This window comes from Sipha flava, unplaced genomic scaffold (assembly GCF_003268045.1).
Source record: "Sipha flava isolate LNK unplaced genomic scaffold, YSA_version1 50160_pilon_pilon, whole genome shotgun sequence".
In the NCBI taxonomy this organism is placed as follows: domain Eukaryota; kingdom Metazoa; phylum Arthropoda; class Insecta; order Hemiptera; family Aphididae; genus Sipha; species Sipha flava.
In genome coordinates this window covers 12773-31633 of record NW_020273367.1, presented here as the reverse complement: position 1 = coordinate 31633, position 18861 = coordinate 12773, and the positions used below count along the sequence as shown (strand labels likewise).

At 25.9% G+C, this 18861-nt stretch overlaps 1 protein-coding gene and 1 pseudogene across 1 annotated transcript; both read right to left on the bottom strand.

The window, feature by feature from the left end:
* Positions 1-233: 233 nt before the first annotated feature.
* LOC112690373 lies at positions 234-10108 on the bottom strand (the record flags this gene model as incomplete). The annotated part of the gene is made up of 10 exons (XM_025564378.1): positions 9655-10108; positions 8253-8373; positions 8075-8161; positions 7958-8009; positions 5343-5555; positions 5027-5092; positions 4691-4727; positions 1617-1733; positions 1287-1400; positions 234-362 (listed from the first exon to the last, which is right to left on the bottom strand). Coding segments are annotated over exons 1-10 (994 nt in total), but the record flags the coding sequence as incomplete, so codon positions are not given.
* Positions 10109-17151: 7043 nt separating this feature from the next.
* On the bottom strand, positions 17152-18816 carry LOC112690372 (annotated as a pseudogene).
* Positions 18817-18861: the final 45 nt, after the last annotated feature.

Genomic DNA, 18861 nt, shown 5'->3' with positions numbered 1-18861 from the left:
TCAGTATTCATGATTTCAGATGTAGTTTCCACATTAAGTATATTTTCATTTTGATTTATTTCATTCAATGTAAAACAATTTTCTTCAATCACTGAAAAAAAATAAGAAACAAATTTAAAAAAATGAATATAAAACACTTGATTTGTACTTTGTGGTTTATTTTTTTTAATAGTAATATAAATATGAAAATTAAAAATAATGAAGTAAAAACAATTAAAGGCTTTTTAACATACAATTTGAAATATTTGTTTCATTGCATGATTTCATCTCAGTATTCATGATTTCAGATGTAGTTTCCACATTAAGTATATTTTCATTTCGATTTTTTTCATTCAATGTAGGACATTTATTTTCTCCATTCACTGAAAAAAATAAGTAACAAATTTAAAAAATTGAGTATAAAATATTTGATTTGTACTTGGTGGTTAATTTTTTTTTTTTTAATAGTGACATTTATATTAAAATTAAAAATAATGAGAAAAAGCAAAAAAAGACAAATCCAAAAAAATAATTACTAGTACTATGTATAAAACTATAATTAAATTTTTTTTTGATAAAGCATTTCAGTATATTTTTACAAATTAATAATTTTTTTTTTTTTTAAATCTTATTTCTACAATGCGCAACATCCAATATTAAACCATAATTGATATTATTATTAGTTTAAATAGTTGCTCATTTGCACAAAGACTTACAGATAGAATTTGACAACTATAATTTGAATACTGTATTTAATTTTTATAATAATGTAAATAAATTAGTTTATATATCACTGCCATTATCACTGAAAGTAAAATAAAAAATAAAATTCTGTATAAAAATGCTTGTTAACTCAAATAAAATTATACACAAACTAAAAACCATTGAGTCTAGCAAACAACTTTTAAACAGGTTTAAAATTTTTGACTCTATGTAACACATTTTTTACAAATTCCCCATGCTTAGGTTAATAACCTTATTGAATTATACTAATAAGAAAAATACACAAAACCTTGTCCTATAAATATTAATTGTGATTGAATAATTATTTTTTTCATTCAAATTAAGTAAAACAATTAATTAATGAATTAAATAGAAAATTTAAGAGTAATAACTCACCAAATCGATGGCTACCAACAATAACATCATCTTTATCAATATAAAGATCTATATCTATAAATTTTCTTCTTTTCTTAAGTCTTTTATGAATTTTTAAACTTTGGCGACCTTTTCCTTTAAATATTATATGATAATAATAACTATAGTAATATAAATCATATAAATGTAGAATCAAATAATAAGCATACCTTTGGTTATGTCACTATTTTCGTTATTAATTTTTTCTTTAATTCTTGATTGAATTGCTACAGATGTTACAGAATTTATTTCAATTTCAGTAGGATTATCATTAGATGAATATGCTAAAACAAAACAAATATTAATAAGTTATAATTCTTTCTCAATAAAAAATAAAGTTATAAATCATATTGAATCAAATTCAATACATTGAATTATAACATGGATAAAGTTCAAAATTAGCAAAAGAAAACAAAACAAACATAATTAAAAACAATTTAATAAATTTAAAATTCTTGATTTTAATATAATAAAACATAAAGTCTTGAAAATGTAATTACCTTGTTGATTGCAGTCTACAATATCCTTTTTGTCAAACAAAATATTAATATCATTGTTGTCGCATTCTCCATTTTCAAACTGTTGCAGCAAAATTGAACTTTTTACTAAATTTTCTCCTATGGGCATGAATAATATTGTAATTGATAAAACATTGATAAAATAACTTTCTTATAGTTTTTCCTAATTTATTATAGTTATTCAATTTTTTATTATCAAACACAAGTATCGATTTAGCTTTTGATGCATTTTTTTGTAATTTCTTATTACCATAGTTTCCTTAGAATTCATAAATAACATTAATGTTAGGATAATTAAAATAAAATAGTACTTGGTCTAAGATAAAAATGAATGTTAACACTATAGTTATTATTTTAACAATTATTTTGAATGCTATAAAAGGTTACCCTCATCAGTTATTAAGAATAAATAAAATAACCATGTAGTACTTATGTATTAAACATTCTATCATTTTAAATTTTCTATATCAGTGAATATTAGATTAATGTTGTAGTTGTTGATTTACTGTATTCTTTGTTCTCAAACACTATCAATAATAAAACATTGACTCATAGAATAGTTATTGTTAATACATTTCATAAACTGTTAATCATACATCAAAATATCAACATATTTCATAGAGAAATAAATAATAAATAAATAAAAATTAACATTCAAACTGACAATTTTCAGACAATTGCTTTTGGAAAATAATGCAAACCAAAAATGTTTTCTTGATTAGTTTGTAATCAATAAATTTATTCAACTTGATTATTAAAAATATGTTGGGTTTTCTATTTCATGAATTTTGCCCTTACATTTTTACATTTAAAATTTGTACTTAATTTTGTATGTTTGAATAACATATTATCTTTTAACTTTTTAAAGTAATTCTTCTATAATGAAATTCATTTTATTTAGATTTTTAATTATGGATTATATGTTTCCACACATAACTTATTTTCCAATAAAGTTTTCTGAATACTTTTTATTTGTAATAATTCTTTTAATACTTGATTTCAATGATTTGTTTTTTATTGTTTAAAATTTTCATAAATAAAACTTTTAAAATCATTAATAAATTAAATATGAAAATTTGAATAAGATACAAAAATAAGATGTTTAATCGAAATTTTTTAAAGACAAAACACCAAAATACCTGCTGTTATGTAGATTATATGACAATTTAACGCATTATCTAGTAATTACAATTGGCCTGGGGAAAAAAAAAGAGAAAAAAACAAATTGGAACTTTAAAATATTAGAATAGTCTTTTTTTTTTTTTTTTGTCATTGAAGTTTGTATTTTCTAACTATCCTTCATATGTATGAAATAATTTAAGTGGAAATAGACTAAAAAGCCATCAAATAACAGTAAAAACATAATAATGATAAATTTTATTTTTTATTAAGATAATTTCTGGAGTATTTATTAATGAGAAGCATTTGAGTACATTTAATAAAAAAATTAGATGATACATGAGTAGTATGAATACCATTAATTAAAAATAAATAAATCAAATTAAAATTGTAATTAATAATGCTTGTATAAAATATGGTATTTAATAAAACAATGTTGTACATTATAACATGATTATAATTTTCAAACCATATTATAAAAATTATTTATATAAAAATAATAATAAATGATAGTGAAATTAATCAAAAATACATTTTAGGTGCAGATACCTATTATGTTTAAATATTTTAAATGCTAGTTAAAAAGAAAATCCATATAATTATACCCAAATACTATTAAAATCAATACATAAATTAAATCTATAATTTTATTGGTCAATTAATTAATCAATAATATAAGTACAGTTTTATATCAATTATAAAAAAAAAAAAAGTTATAAGAAAATATAAAGAAAAGAAAATACAATAAAGAAAATTAAATATTATTTTTACATCATAACTTATCCTCCATCCTAAGTATTACCTGTAGTATCACTTGATCAATTAATTAAATTAGGGCTTAAAACCATTCCTAATTAAGTTGGTAATCAGCTCCAGTAGGAACTGAACATTTTTTAAAACCGGTAACTGATTATCGTTTAATTTTGATATTATGGTAACTGGTAACCATTTCTTTAAGGATATTTCAAAAACTATAAAATCCGTTAATCATTTAAAAGCCAGTGATAAGGTTTTTTGGAAATCGGTTACCAGTTCAAAGTGGTTTTTAAAAACATATTTTTCAATTTTTTAATCATATTTTTAACAGTTTATTTAGGCGATTCGTGGGTTCATAATAAAACTTTTATTATTATAAAATCAAAAACTTAATATGCTTTAATTTGATTGATTTCACTAAATTTCAATATTTATTTTTTCAAACTGCTTTAAAGTTTAAAACATATGATCAAGATAATGATAATCAAAAATCTAAATTGCATAAAAATATTTTATTGTTATAATTTTCTTTTTTATAATGGTAAAAAACTAAAATTAAATATAATAATTTTCTAAGCTGACAATAATATTGATACATTGCCACAGAACTTTTTGGTTACATTGTATATAATACAGTACCCCAAAACCTGGTTGAGTAGATATTAAAACGACAGTATTAAAATATCATAAATATTAAATGAACTAAGCCTCAATTCCACCAACTATTTTGTAATAGGAATCAGCGCTCCACGAAGACGACATTTATGACGGTATTTATAATGTATATAATATAATAATAATAGTTAGACCTATATGTATATATATAATATTCACAACAGATAAGCAATACTCGACGGTCATTAATTCGGGAAAAATATTTAGAAATAGCTGGAAAATTAATTTCAACTATAATAGTATGTAATTATGACACAATTCAAGTATTAATACCATGAAAAAATCGTTAATTATTTTGGTCGGAAATAGGTTTTGGTTATAAAACCGGTTACCGGTTTTAAGCCCTGAATACATTAATTATATTTTTATAAATTACAAACACTTTTAAAAAAACTAGATATCAAAATTAAATAAAATTTCTAGTAATTATATTTTCATAGATGAAAAAATAATTATAAAGTATATTTTTAAACCATAATACATTTAAGTTGATTGCTACAATTAACTTGATACACTATTAGTTGACCAATGACCATCTTTGAACTACAAACATATAAATATACATCCCAGACATTTTATCAAAATTAAAAGTCATTAATAAAATGTAGAAGTACCAAAAAGTCTTAGAGCTCAATTTATGCTAATATTTTAAAAGAAAAATATAAAATTTAAATTGTTTTTGTAAAATCCCTTTTTTAATTTTATAATATTAATTTTAAAGTAGTTAATTAAATAAATACTTATTATGAGTCTAAAGAAGCCCTAGATTATACCTTTGCGAGTTGTTTTATTAGTTCTACTTCGAAGTCTTGAAGATATTTTGTCAGGAGAATTTATCAAACCTTTTTTAGTAAGACTATGATTTGAACTTCTTGATGTTGTGGGACCTTCATGATATTCTTGATCATCTTAAAATTAAAATACATATATATGGATTTATTTTAAACACAATTTAAGAAATTAAAAAGTGCCATATAGTTATTGGAAAAATATATTGAATACCTTTATTTTCTAATTCTTGTATTAGTATTAGTTTTTTTTCAATAAGATTTTTGGATTTTATCTGAAAATAATCAATATTATTAACATTAAAGAAATTAATTAAAAATATAGACAATTATAGATAAAATATAAATATTTTTAAAGTAATATTATTACTTTTTTTTTGGCAGATCCTTTGTTTGCAACAGTATTTTTTGAAGCTGATTTTTTGCCATCTTTTAATTTTTCTATAGTTTGAGATTTCTGTTTCAATAGTATTCTATTGCATTTGTCACCATATATCAAAGTATCTCTTGTCATAGGATAACTCAAACGACAGAGATCTACACGTGGTTGCCTCTGCAATTCCAAGGGTTTTTCAAGTTCATTCTGAAAAAAGGAAATGGTAATTACGATAACATATTATTTAATCACACTATATATATGCAATGAAACATTATTTAGTCATACTATGTACAATAAAACAATATATCTATAATGTTATGATTTGATAATAATGAATAAGAAAATTATAATTATAATAATAATATTTTTTTTTCCAAACAAACAATATTTAACATTTATTAATTATTTAAGATTTAATTTCTATATTAGAAATCTAACAACAGAGAAGTATCAATAAATCAGAGATGATATAAAACCAGATAATAATAAATTGGTCTATTTTAATTTAAGATTAAAAAAATTGATCCATAAAAAAAAAAATTATAATAACAATTAGAAAATCTTTTACTTTTATACATAAAAATAAGTAAGTAAAGTCACTAAGTAACATATTTTTTTTAAATAAAAGGATTAATTATTAAACAATATTAAAAGATAAAAGGAAATAGGGTTGTTTATTTCTATAAAATTATATCTCTGCGTTAGTTAAATAAAATAACTTTAAAAATATTTAACTATTTAATAAAATGTAAAAATAATTCTCTATTTTGTAAAAATCTATCTTTCAACATAAAATCATATGATTTCTCTTTGCCAGTCACAACTATTGATTCACAGCTATAAGACAATTTTTATCAAAAAATCAATGACAAATTAGAAATTTCAGACAATGTATTTATTTAATTTAGAAGTAGGAAATAAATCAAGATCTCTACAATGATGTATTACATTAAAACAATAAAAATTGTTCACTATTATGATATCAAAAACACAAAAACCAAATACTTATGAGATGAAAATAAAGTTTTAACTGTAAAATTGTTTATCTATTAGTCTAAAGTTATATATAGGTTTCACAAAAAAATATAATTTCCAATTAGTACATTTTTAATCTTAAATATCTTATATTTTATTTAATGATGATTTATGAATATATATGTTCTTGGTAATGATATTGACAAAATGCATAGATTTAGTTTTATAAAAATTAATTAATAGGATTAACATTGTCAGTATAATAAATATATATTATTTACTAATTAATTTATTTATTATTATAACTAGTTGATATACAAACAAAAAATTTAAATTGATCAATATTTAAGTCAAATTAGGTTATTGTATTGAATAATTTAATCATATTTAATTAATATATAAATAAATAAAGAAATGCTTAGCTTTATTATATTACATTTGTAATGAACAACCAGTTCAAATTAAAAATTCATTGGGTACAAAGGCAATAATATCACAACTGAATATGAAAAAATAAATAAAGGAATACATTAAGAAAAATTAGTCGTTTTACAAAGAGATTATTTATTTTTTTAATGAGATAGATGATTTAAAGTTCTTATAAGAACTGTAAATAAACTTAAGCTAGTTAAATTGAATTATTTTAACATATTGAACTTATTATACATAAACATAAATATAATTGTAATACATTTTTTACAGGTAAGACAAAAAGAGATTTTAAAATAAGATCTAAAAAACACATTTCTGAAATAAAATTAAAGACTGCTCCCAATTCAAATTTTGTTGAACATATTTTAGAAGAAACTAAAATATACATTTTGATATCAATAAAAACTTAGAAATATTAAATATTCAAAATAACATTTACATTAATTCCATTTTAGAAATTACACATATACAATTAAATAAAGAAAAATAACTTTTATTAATATTTTAAACACACAAATCAAATTTAAAAATAATATATTGTATGAATACATTTTAGATAATAATAAATAATAAAGTAACAAAATTAATTTATTCTTCTTAAATCTATTTCTAATCGGAACTCATTTTAAATAATTTCACTATTAAAATTAATTATTTCTATGTAAAACATATTTTCTCAGTCCTTAAATTCATTTAATTTTTCATATTCAGTCATGAATTTATTGACTTTGTATGTATCTGATGATGATTAATTCAAAATTGATCATACTTTACAAATATAATTTTTTCCAGGCTAAGCATTAATTAATTAATTTATATGTATAAACTGTTTGATTATTTATTAATTTTTTATTTTAATTACATTTTTATTATTTATAATATTTTTTTTATTTGTTTATCTTGTTTATAATTAATCAGCTATAATATGTATAAATTAATTAATTCAAAAATATAAAACTTAACAGAAACTTAACACTAATCTTTAATTATAACACCAAATTAAATTCAATTTTACCAATTTAATTAATTACAATAAAATTATTTTTAAATGTAAGTAAAATAAAATAAATAAATATTAAATATACTAGCCATGTACTTAACAATAACTTTATACTTCTTAATATTAATTTGTTTACTCAAGATTTCTCTCACTTAAAATATTCTATATTCTTTCTTAGCTATACAATTAATAGACTTACGGTCAATTCAAGTTTTTCTTTTTCCATTTTACGTCTTTCTTTTATCTCATGCCTGCAAAAATGAATACCAATAAATGAACAAAGAATTAAATGTATACAATTTAAAAATGTGTTTACCAGAGTTTGAGATTTGACTTTTGAACGCTTTTATTGTTTTCTTTAGTGCAGGACAATAACCTGCTTTCAGCAACACCAGAATCCCAACTATAAATTTCAGTTATTAAACATGAATAATTTTAAAATACATAAATAGGATCTAATATCTATTTAAAAAGTAAAATTACAGATGGATTACCTTCTTGAAAACTTTATATAATGAACCATATAATAACGTTGAAAGTTTGGATACCGCACCACTTTTTGCAATATTCTAGCCTTATAATACCTTCCCATCCAGAGACACCATACAATTTGTCCTAAAAAATAAAACAATTTATGTCAAAAATGTAATAAAGTAAAATTGTAGTTAAAAAAAATATCCCAATAGATTAACAATGACTATCACCAAATGTATTATTATTTATAAAACATGAGTAAAAGTATATAGATTTCTAAATTAGTTTGTAAGTTCAAAGATTTAAAGTAAACATCAAACTTTCAAAATGTTTAATACAGGTATTGACAATATCTTTATATTATTATTCCTTAATAAATACTATTAGATTACATATTGTTACATTTCAAATTTGATTTTCAATACTGGTTAACGTCCTATCCAATAACTTGCAGCAAAACATATACATTAAAACTAAATTGCAGGTAAAATAAAGTTAGCCTGAGGATTTTTCACTCTCATATTTAATTCTTACTCTTTCGGAAGACTTTAAATCTTATGTTTGAAACATCTATTATAAGAATTTGATACTGATAATTAGGTACAATGATGATAAATGAGTCATAATAAAATTATATTTCAACAAATCGTTCATAATCCAAGTACTACTTTACCGTAAAAAAAATACTGAAAAAGCAACACATGTTTACTTTCTATTATATACGATTTTTATTAAAGTACCGTAAATGGAGCAGATGAACAACACATATAGAAAAAAACGTTATTAACGAGCAATGGCGGCACGACCAGTACAGCTCTAGTGGTATGACTGGTTATCTGATTGAAGAATGGTATGAGAAAAAGTTGTCAAAATGTAACTCGAAAAACCAAATAAATTATAAAAAAAAAAAAAACCAAATGAAAAAGAAAACAAAAAACACCATAAACAGGTTATCTAGAGTTATTTATTCTGAACGCACACGAGAAACTACACCACCACCTCGGCGGAATACAAAAGCGGTCCGAGCTCATGGAAAACACGGTGAAAACGACAATATTACAATAGGAAGACTGCGCGCGTGCCTACTGCATGATCTCGGAACGTTGCGACACGGAGTGGGCGGCGCGAGCCGGGAACCGAACAAAGAAGTGCTGCCGCAATGGCACGCCCGAATCGCGCGAAACGCTAAGTGGAGACAGCTGGAACGACACGATTCGGTCCAACATGAGACGCGATGCGCGACGACCGTTTTAGGGGAGGGCACGACGACGACGGAAAACGGTCGCCTACAACAGGAACGACTAACAGCGGCAAGCGCAGACGCTATTTAACGCGTCGTCGGCAGCGGCGGCGGCGGCGGCGAACATCGGTGAAGACTTACGAACCAATGAAACATAATATAAAAAAATCAATGCTACTTACCAACGGAGAACTTGTCACCGCCATTCGACGTGCGATAGGAGCTGGACGTCGGAGCCATCTGAGGTGGGTCGGCGGGCGCACGGGCGCACGGGACGAAATTGTGATGACGCCGGCAACGGTTCGACCGGACAGAGCGGGAAACGAGTGAGTTTCCGCCGTCGCACTATGCGTCCCCGGCTAGGGAGTAACAGCAGCAGCAGCAGCTGTTAGCGGCGTGTATGACGACAACGGCAGCGGAACCTCAACAACGTTTACGCGACGAAGACCATAACGAAGCGTTAGCGGGCAGATGCGCGTCAACGGTAAAACGACATGAAACGGCAGGCGACAAATGACCCGAATACGCGTCTAAAAACCCTGTGTTCCGCTTATCGGTCTCCGTTCGGCGAACGCTCGCACTCGTACGTTTTTGCGCGCGCGCTATCTACGGCGCCCCGCGTACAATTGCCTCCACCGCGACGCGTACAGTGTGTGTATGTGTGTGTGCATGTGTCTGTGTGTGTGCGCGCGCGCGCGTGTGTGTGTGTGTGTGTGTTTATCAGCCGTGCACTGCGCCTCCATGGGACGAATGCCGTGCGCGCGGCTACGAATACCGGGAATGCCCGAGAAATAATCGTTGCAACGACGAACCGTTGGTAATATATTGAACGCGCTCAATATATGGTCCCGATGGATAGGAGGTGTGGGAGGGCTCGTGTTTCTGTGAAATAACTTTTTGAAACACAAAAACGATTCGGTCCTGTTCCCGTTTATAATTTAGATACTATTTTTCGCGTGCCATCTAAGCGAATCGATTTATACACAGCCATCGGCGAGAATACCATTATTCGTTGTTCAAAATGTTCATCGAAAATATTGTTGGTTGAAAAACCAATGAGATGAAAAAAGGTTCCGCGATAACTACTATAGCAAAGTCGTTTGAAGTAAAACAATTATAGGTACATGGGAACACTTTTAGTGACTCGGTAAATGGTTATTGCAGTGATTAGATCTTTTATTATAATCAGTGGTGTTCCTATAAGGTTTAATACGTATACGTCGTAAGCTCTCAACATTATTTTAAAAATGCACGGGTATACTACGTATACTTTCAAGTCTCAAGCAGAAGTATTAAATATAATTAGCAGAGCTAGGATTTTTTATACAATAAAAAATTATAAAATATGGATTTTATTTACCAAAATATGCAAAAATATGCATTTAAATTTTTATAAAAGAACACAAAAATATAGTTACAAAAAAATATTTATTTATTGAAATACATCAGTGGTTGGCTGTCTTAATATATTATAATCGAAAAATAAAATAAAATTTATGTCTGATAAAAAAACCAAGTTTTATACTTTAAACAGCAGGACTAGAGTTTAATACGAAATTAAATTATAAATATTAATTAAGAAATATACTATAAAACATTCATTTTTTACATTATTATAATCAAAATATGCAATAATATTAATTTTATTCGATATATGCAATAATATGCATTCTATCCAAAATATACAAAAATATGCAAAATAAACATTTATCTCATCATGAGGTGATTCGTAGACATTATTGACAAAATCAATAATCAGAAGTCACAATAATAAACATGCTGTTGCATACAAATTCTAGCCCTGGTAATAAGTTTTACAGGTTTTAATTTTGTCCTTATCTTTTAATAGACATTAAGTTTTAAGACGATAAGACGATAAGTGTATTTACTATGAGGTAATTATTGACGGTATACTATCTATTTGCGACGGTATCAATTTATTTAAATAATTTTAATTTCTATTTCTGTAAAAAAAAAAATGTTAAAATTTCAATTGTTTGTTAGTATTTACAGCCCTTTCCACCGTATAAATCAGTGGTCTTCAACCTTTTCGACTCGTGACCCACTTTTCTAACACCATACATTTTTCGCGACCCTTATAAACTTCGTCAGCCATGAAAACAAAAAAAAAAAAAAAAAAGGTAAGACTGCTTTATGTATTTAATGTATGTTATAGTAGAAGTGCTTATATATCACAAATCAGTGATGTGAATTATTCAAATGTTCAAATATTCAAATATTTGAACCATTTACGGTGGGCCTATTCGAATTCGAATATTCATATATTCGAATAATTCAATTATTCTAATATACATTACATCTCTATGACAAATATATCGCCCAGGAGTAGATTTTGGAATGCCGCCCTTTACAAATGTATTGTATTGTTTTTCCCATCATAAAATTTTATATAAATAATAACAGCATTGTTTAATTTATCAATATTTATAAACATATCGTAATCTCGGTAGTTTTAATATAATTTAACTATTAGTATTTAGTATAAAAATTTAACATATATACAGCATCTATACGAGACTCAAAAAATGAATAGGTGATAATATAATAATAATAAAAAAAAAGGTTGGTAATGTAAAAATTAATCATTTAAAACTATTAATGACAAATTCAATAAACTGATTATAATTATAAATACAAATTATAATATGGCCATATTGGCATACAACAAACACAATTATGTGTCAGTGCTATAGACATATTGTAAAAAATGTATACTCAAAAATAATTTGATGATACGAATAAAAATTGAAAATTCTGAATGCTATAATATGGTCATACTAATAACACACTGAACGCTCACCCTCCTGATAATTTTTCGATAGGCGATAATTTATTATATTACTATTATTATTTGTTTTACACAGTTTTTAATGATAAATAATTCTTCCAAAAAATCATAATACATTGGAAGACTTTACATCTTTCATTTTCCTCGGTTAGAAATTGCCACAGGAGTCAACTAGGACCTAATAGATTTATGCGTTGTAACAATATTGATATCTAATGATTATATACCTAATATATAAAATTTAATTATTTATATTGAATAGGTAATTAAATTAAGTAGGAACTATATTAATATCAACGTAAAATAATTATTTTCATAATATTATGGTATAGACGCAACGTTTCCCGACACCATTATAGCCTATTCTAATCAAATCGAGGTAAAATTAGAAGTTCACGTTTTTTTTTTTTTTTTATTTCGGCGTTCGTCGGCAAAATCGCAAATAGGTCGGTGTTTTTCGTTGAGGATGAAAATGCGACGGATTACAGCCATTGTGTATAGTAACTCCAACAGAAATCAATAAATTTTGACGAACACGAAAAACGAGGTGTATGAAAGGCGAAGGAAAACGTCGAGTTCATATAAGCCCAGCCCGAACATCTAAGTTAATTTTGGTAATGCTGTCGATCGTCATGAAAATAGCATTGGTAATTTAATATGACATTGTTGGTGAAAAAATTAATATTTATATATATATATATATATATAAATATATCTTCGTTATCGCCTAATAATTTGATTCACTAGAAATCGTCGGTATCTACCAAATATCATAAGGTACAAATAACTAGACATTTCTCTTTATCCGTGGCTATACTATATATAATACCTATATGTGTACACAATATATTAATAAAAGTTTTGTCAATTATATTACTATATAGATTGTAATAGTTATGTATATTTTACGTACAATACAGACATTTGAAATCCGCACCTATTATTATATGTAGTGACGTTTATCACTACGAAGAAAAATGTCTGTGGAAGAAGAATCCCATTAAAATATGAATTGTGCATTCAAATGTCTATCATACAATTTAAAAACCATGTCAAAATTATCTATATATGTCAACCATTATCTGTTCTGATTACTTGCGTCTAAATAGGTTATTTCTTATAATTATCTTGTTTTTCAAACGCATATAAAGTATAAAATAAATAATAGGTAATACTACCTAATATTAGAGGTGATTTTTATTTAGTCTCCGTCTACGCAATAAAGATGAAATCATAAATCACGTCCACATTAGGGAAAATAAAATAATTTAATTTTACATTATAATAGCAGCTTGTTTTTCGGCTGAATATTTATAAATTAATTTTCTACTTTAAATATTCGCTGTCAACAGTGCCGGATTAAGGGACGATGCCGCCGTGGAGTAAACAATGATTGCCACCTCCACCTCAAAGAAATAAAATTTTAGTGAAACAAAAAAAAAAAAAAATTCATTGTTTCTATGTATAAATTAAAAAAATAAAATACTATTATAAAATATACGTTAGATACAATAATTAATCAACATAAACCAGTGGCGTACCCAAGATTCATTTAACGTGGGTATTTTAAAATTTAATAGATTTATGGTAAGTGGGGGGGGGGGCTATCCCCCTTCCCGTATTACATTAATGAATACCATATTTATGTAAATTATTATATAAATGAAAACGATTATATTAAGACAGTATATGTAAAATCTACAAGTTGTATACAACGTTTCTTCAAATCACGCTGTAAGTTTGCAATCTGGTGAAATACCATAAAATACAATCGAGGGGAGGGTGTTCTAACACCCATATTACCACCCTAAATACGCCTCTGACTTAAACTTAAAAGTATAAATATGCTTAATGTCACAGAATAGTTTTGCAAAGAATTTTTTTAAACTAATGGAAAATATTGAGAAAATACAATTATAATATTAATAAATTAGTTCCAAATATACAGATAATAATTAAAGTAATTTTTAATATTAACACCAATTAAAAAAAACTTATAACTATATAACTATGTATATATTATATATTATTACTTTTTTTTAAAATATTATTTATTTTTCTTTAATTATATTTTTTTATGGATTTATTAGTTAACAAGTTTTTATGTTAGTTCTTCTCACTTCATTTCCTCAACTAAATCAGATTCTGTACATAAAATTGATAAATTGGACATTTTTTCTTGTATTTAGGATGATCTTAAATAATTTTTTTGAGGCTATTTTATTTATGCCGCCCTGGAGCAAATGCTCCTTTTGCTCCTAGGTTAATCCGACCCTGGCTGTCAATGGAAAATTACTTTAAGGTAGATACTACGTAGATTAATGAATTGAAATTAAATTCATCAAGTGATTAACATAATTTTTATCATCATGTCACTGCTAATGATATCACTAGTCACAGATATCTATATTATACTAGATAAGGTACTCGGGACGTTGCACATAGGAAAAAGTGAAGCCAGATTTCAAGCGCTTATCAGTGTATTATCATATGGGCGCCATATTGCTGGTTGGCAAAACATTCGATTACTCTATAGGAATTAGCTTAATAACTACAGAAATTCGTTACTTTTTTACATAATTTATAACTTATATCTTCAAAAGTTGGGTCTGTTGTGTATACACTATGGATGTTAGTATGGTACTAAGTATTTGATGGCATTTTTATTAAGATTAAGTATGTATGAAATAGCAAAAACTCATTTTGTATATAGTTATTTATTAATATAATGTTTACATAAATTCATGTCATAATACAGTATAATATAACATACATATAATGTTATTGATGGTTAAATAATATTAATTTGGTCAATAAGCGACGTTTACTAACGTCTGCACTTGTTTTCAACTTGGCCACATAATGAAGACGAACTTTCAGATATTGCTTGCAAATTAAAGTTACCAAATTCAACTTGTGATTTTCTAAAAAAACCGTCATTTACACAATTTAAGCAATTAAAAATACTATAATTATATACATGATTTTTAACGGCAAGAATAACTTTTTGACTTAAGCCTGGTAATAATGAACAAAAATTTGATGTTAATTGAATTAATGTACTTTCAATAAATTTAACAATTACAACCACATCCTTTGAACTTTTTATTAATCCTCCTCTATTTTTAACATCTACTAATATTGAATGAGGATATTTATGACTATAATTATGTTCAGATTCATTTTCAATTATACTATAGGCACAAGTTTGACAGTCAATTTTTTTATAAACACTTCTAACGATAAATCCACAAATATAATATAAAATATTATCTTTTACCAAATCAAAACTATCAATATAAGGCAGAAGATTTGATATATTTTCATCTTCAACTTCTTCGATAACATTGTCTACTAATGTTTTTTTTGCCCAGCGTATTTCAAAAACACTTTCAGAACCTGTGTTATCTAGTGCAATACAATTAGCAGCATACGAAGAAGAAATTGAATTTTTTAAAAGTATTTGTTTCAATGCTGTTCTAAGTTCTAAAGCATTTGGATTATTATTGTTCCCAAAACGCTGCCTTATTTTTGAGAAAAAACATTTCTAGGTGGTCCTGGGAAAACTTGTATGTTAACATGTATTTATATTCAGCAGTATAAAACAATTCATCTGCTATGCTAAATATTGATTTCACTGCAGTTGCCAACCCTAAAGGAGAAATTTAATCGACGTGTCAGATTTGTCAAAACAAATTTAATAGGTTTACATTTTAATCAAATTTATACTTACCAAGAATAAATGTTTTACGTGGAGTTAAATAAAGGAACTTTCCTTCGATATTTGTAAGTTTTAATAAATACTCTATTTGAGGTATAATTATACATCTCATTCTATCAACATCATTTCTGTACAGAGGTTTTTTAAAACCTTTTCCAAATGGATTGCGACTATTTAAAAAATCAAATATGCTGTCAATTACTCTAATAAATGTTTCAGTTGGTTCACCTGAAATCCAACAAAAAATATTTAATTTCAAATTGTATTATTTATTTATAGAACTTAAACTCAACTGTCTTTAAATGTAGGTTCATTTATATGTCTAAAAAATTCAAGAGCATCAGCTGTTGATGAGGATAAAGTTTGCGCTGCGAGTTTCACCTTCATGATATTTTTCTTCCAATCAATATGGGTATTTGATAGTTTATTTGCAATATTTAATCCTATATTTTGCTGAACTGAAATTAAATAAAAAATATTTAATGTAAATGTTATTAATATAATATAATTTATACCTGTATTTAAATGCTTAATGTATGACCAACTAATAACATTGTCATTGTATTTAAATTGTTGATAAGTAGCTAGTGCATTGCGAGCAAGTTTGATATTATGACAAGCATCGGGCACATAATATATCTATGTATTCATTTAAAAAAATGTATTAATATTCATGTTAAATTAAGTTCAACAAATTAATTGTTGTATACATTATTACCTTCCAATCGATCCCAGGTATACTAATTGATTCATGTATTTCATCATAAGTACCACTTTGTTTGTACCCTAAGTGTGTCATAGTTGACAAGTTGGTTGTAGTTCCATCACAAGTGACACCCCAAACTCTAGCTCCTATTTCTTTAGCCATTTGAATTGCAGTTGTAATAAGTCCAGCTTGTATTATAGCTGTACTTTTAGCCTGCAAAAAGTATCCTATTGGCCATTTCCATTTTCCATTAAGTCCAACCAACATAAAAAATAATGCTTCAATTGCAGGGGTCTCTTGAGTTTCGACTTGTATGCCGCCAAAATCACAATACCCTACAAATTTATCTTCTTTTCCGTCATATACAATTTTTTTTCTTATTGACATGCTATCAAATACTAGGTTGCAATCTTTCTCACTAGCTGGAATTAGTTTAATACTCTTAAAAACTTCTTTGAAAAAACCAGGTTTCGCATTAACAGTTGAGGTCCAATTAGCAATTGAAGATGGATTAGGAAGAGTTAGAATAGTACTAAAAAATTATACATAAATAATTATAATAAAACCATAATTGTATGCTTCTGGGAGATTATAGATATAGAAGTTATTAAAGATTAATAACAAGTACAGTGGTTGCCATTTATAGTATTCACTGGATATAAGAATCAGCTGCTTACAGTAATCAAAATACTCTCGGACAAATGTGATCACTATAAGCGTCGGCCACTGTATATTTTAATAAAATAAAAGTAGTCATTCAAATTACTAGAAAAGCATTAATTACCGGCAGAAGTTATAAGCTTTTGGTGAATAGTAATGTAAGGTTAAGGCAAACTCTTTCATTTCTTTTGTATAGCGACAACCTGTACCTTTTTTACTGTTTTTTAATTCATTTTTAAATAGGCTCAATATAGTGCCTAATAAGAAAGCATAAGATATAAGCCATTCATTAATATTAAATGTGCAAATGCCTGCAAATAAGTGCTTAGAAGCAGAAAAAGCAAGCAAGTTGTATATTTTATTTTACAAAATAACAAATTTTTAAATATTAATATTTACCGCTGAAACTATTTTCTATTATATTTACTGGTTCACCATCGATTAAGCCTCTACTTTTCAAATCGTTTAATAATTCTTGCAGGTTATATAATTTTTTATCTTTTCTTCTTAACTTTTGCTGTAAAGTTCTTATTTTTTTTTTTTCAATAAAAGTTCACTGGTATAACTATTAACTGTTTGAACTTCCTTATTATTAGTAGTAGGAACTATTTTATCAAAGGTTTCAACTTTATCATCTTCTAATTGAATGTCATCAGAAGTTCCAATTTTATCATCAATTAATGGAATGTCATATTCTGCTAGATTTGAATTAAATATATTTTTTAATTGTCATTAGATATAAATTAAATTAAGTTTTCATTTGTGTAGTTTAATTTAATTTCATAAGTACCTGCTGCATTTAAATTTGAATTTTCAATTTGAATGAGATTTCTTACAAGCGGTTCTTTTCTTGGAATTTTGGACGCCTTTTGGTAGTAAGAAGGAAATGCAGAGAACACTGTTGGCACAGCATCTTCTTTTAAAAATATGTTTTTATTATTACCCAGTTTTACTTGATAATTGTCATTAACAAAATGATCACTACATAAACGGCTCCATTTCGTTGGTGTAAACTTCTTTCTTTTAATAGCTGCAATCCATTTTTTATTTAGATCAACATTGGCTAAAGGAAATCTATAATATTCAAAATATCTGTATTAAAATAACCTAACCTTAGCTATGTATACCTACGTGTAAACTATATTAATAATAATAATAGATAACTAATCATAGATAAACTTACCGAAAAAAAATGAATATTCTGACCAATTTTATATCTATTTGTACATCCATACGCAACACATGACACTGGCATGATTATATTTAAAATATGAAGCACAATAAGTAAAATAATATAATCATTATTGTCAAAATAATGTCAAATAAATAAATTCACACACTCATAAAACCATAATATTATAGGTGTAAATGTGTAATCGTAATGGTAATTCAAATTGTTTTGCCAACCACGAAATTTGTGATAACGGATCTGTGGGATTCATACGATAACGCGAGTACCTTATCTAGTTTAATATAGATATCTGTGTCACTAG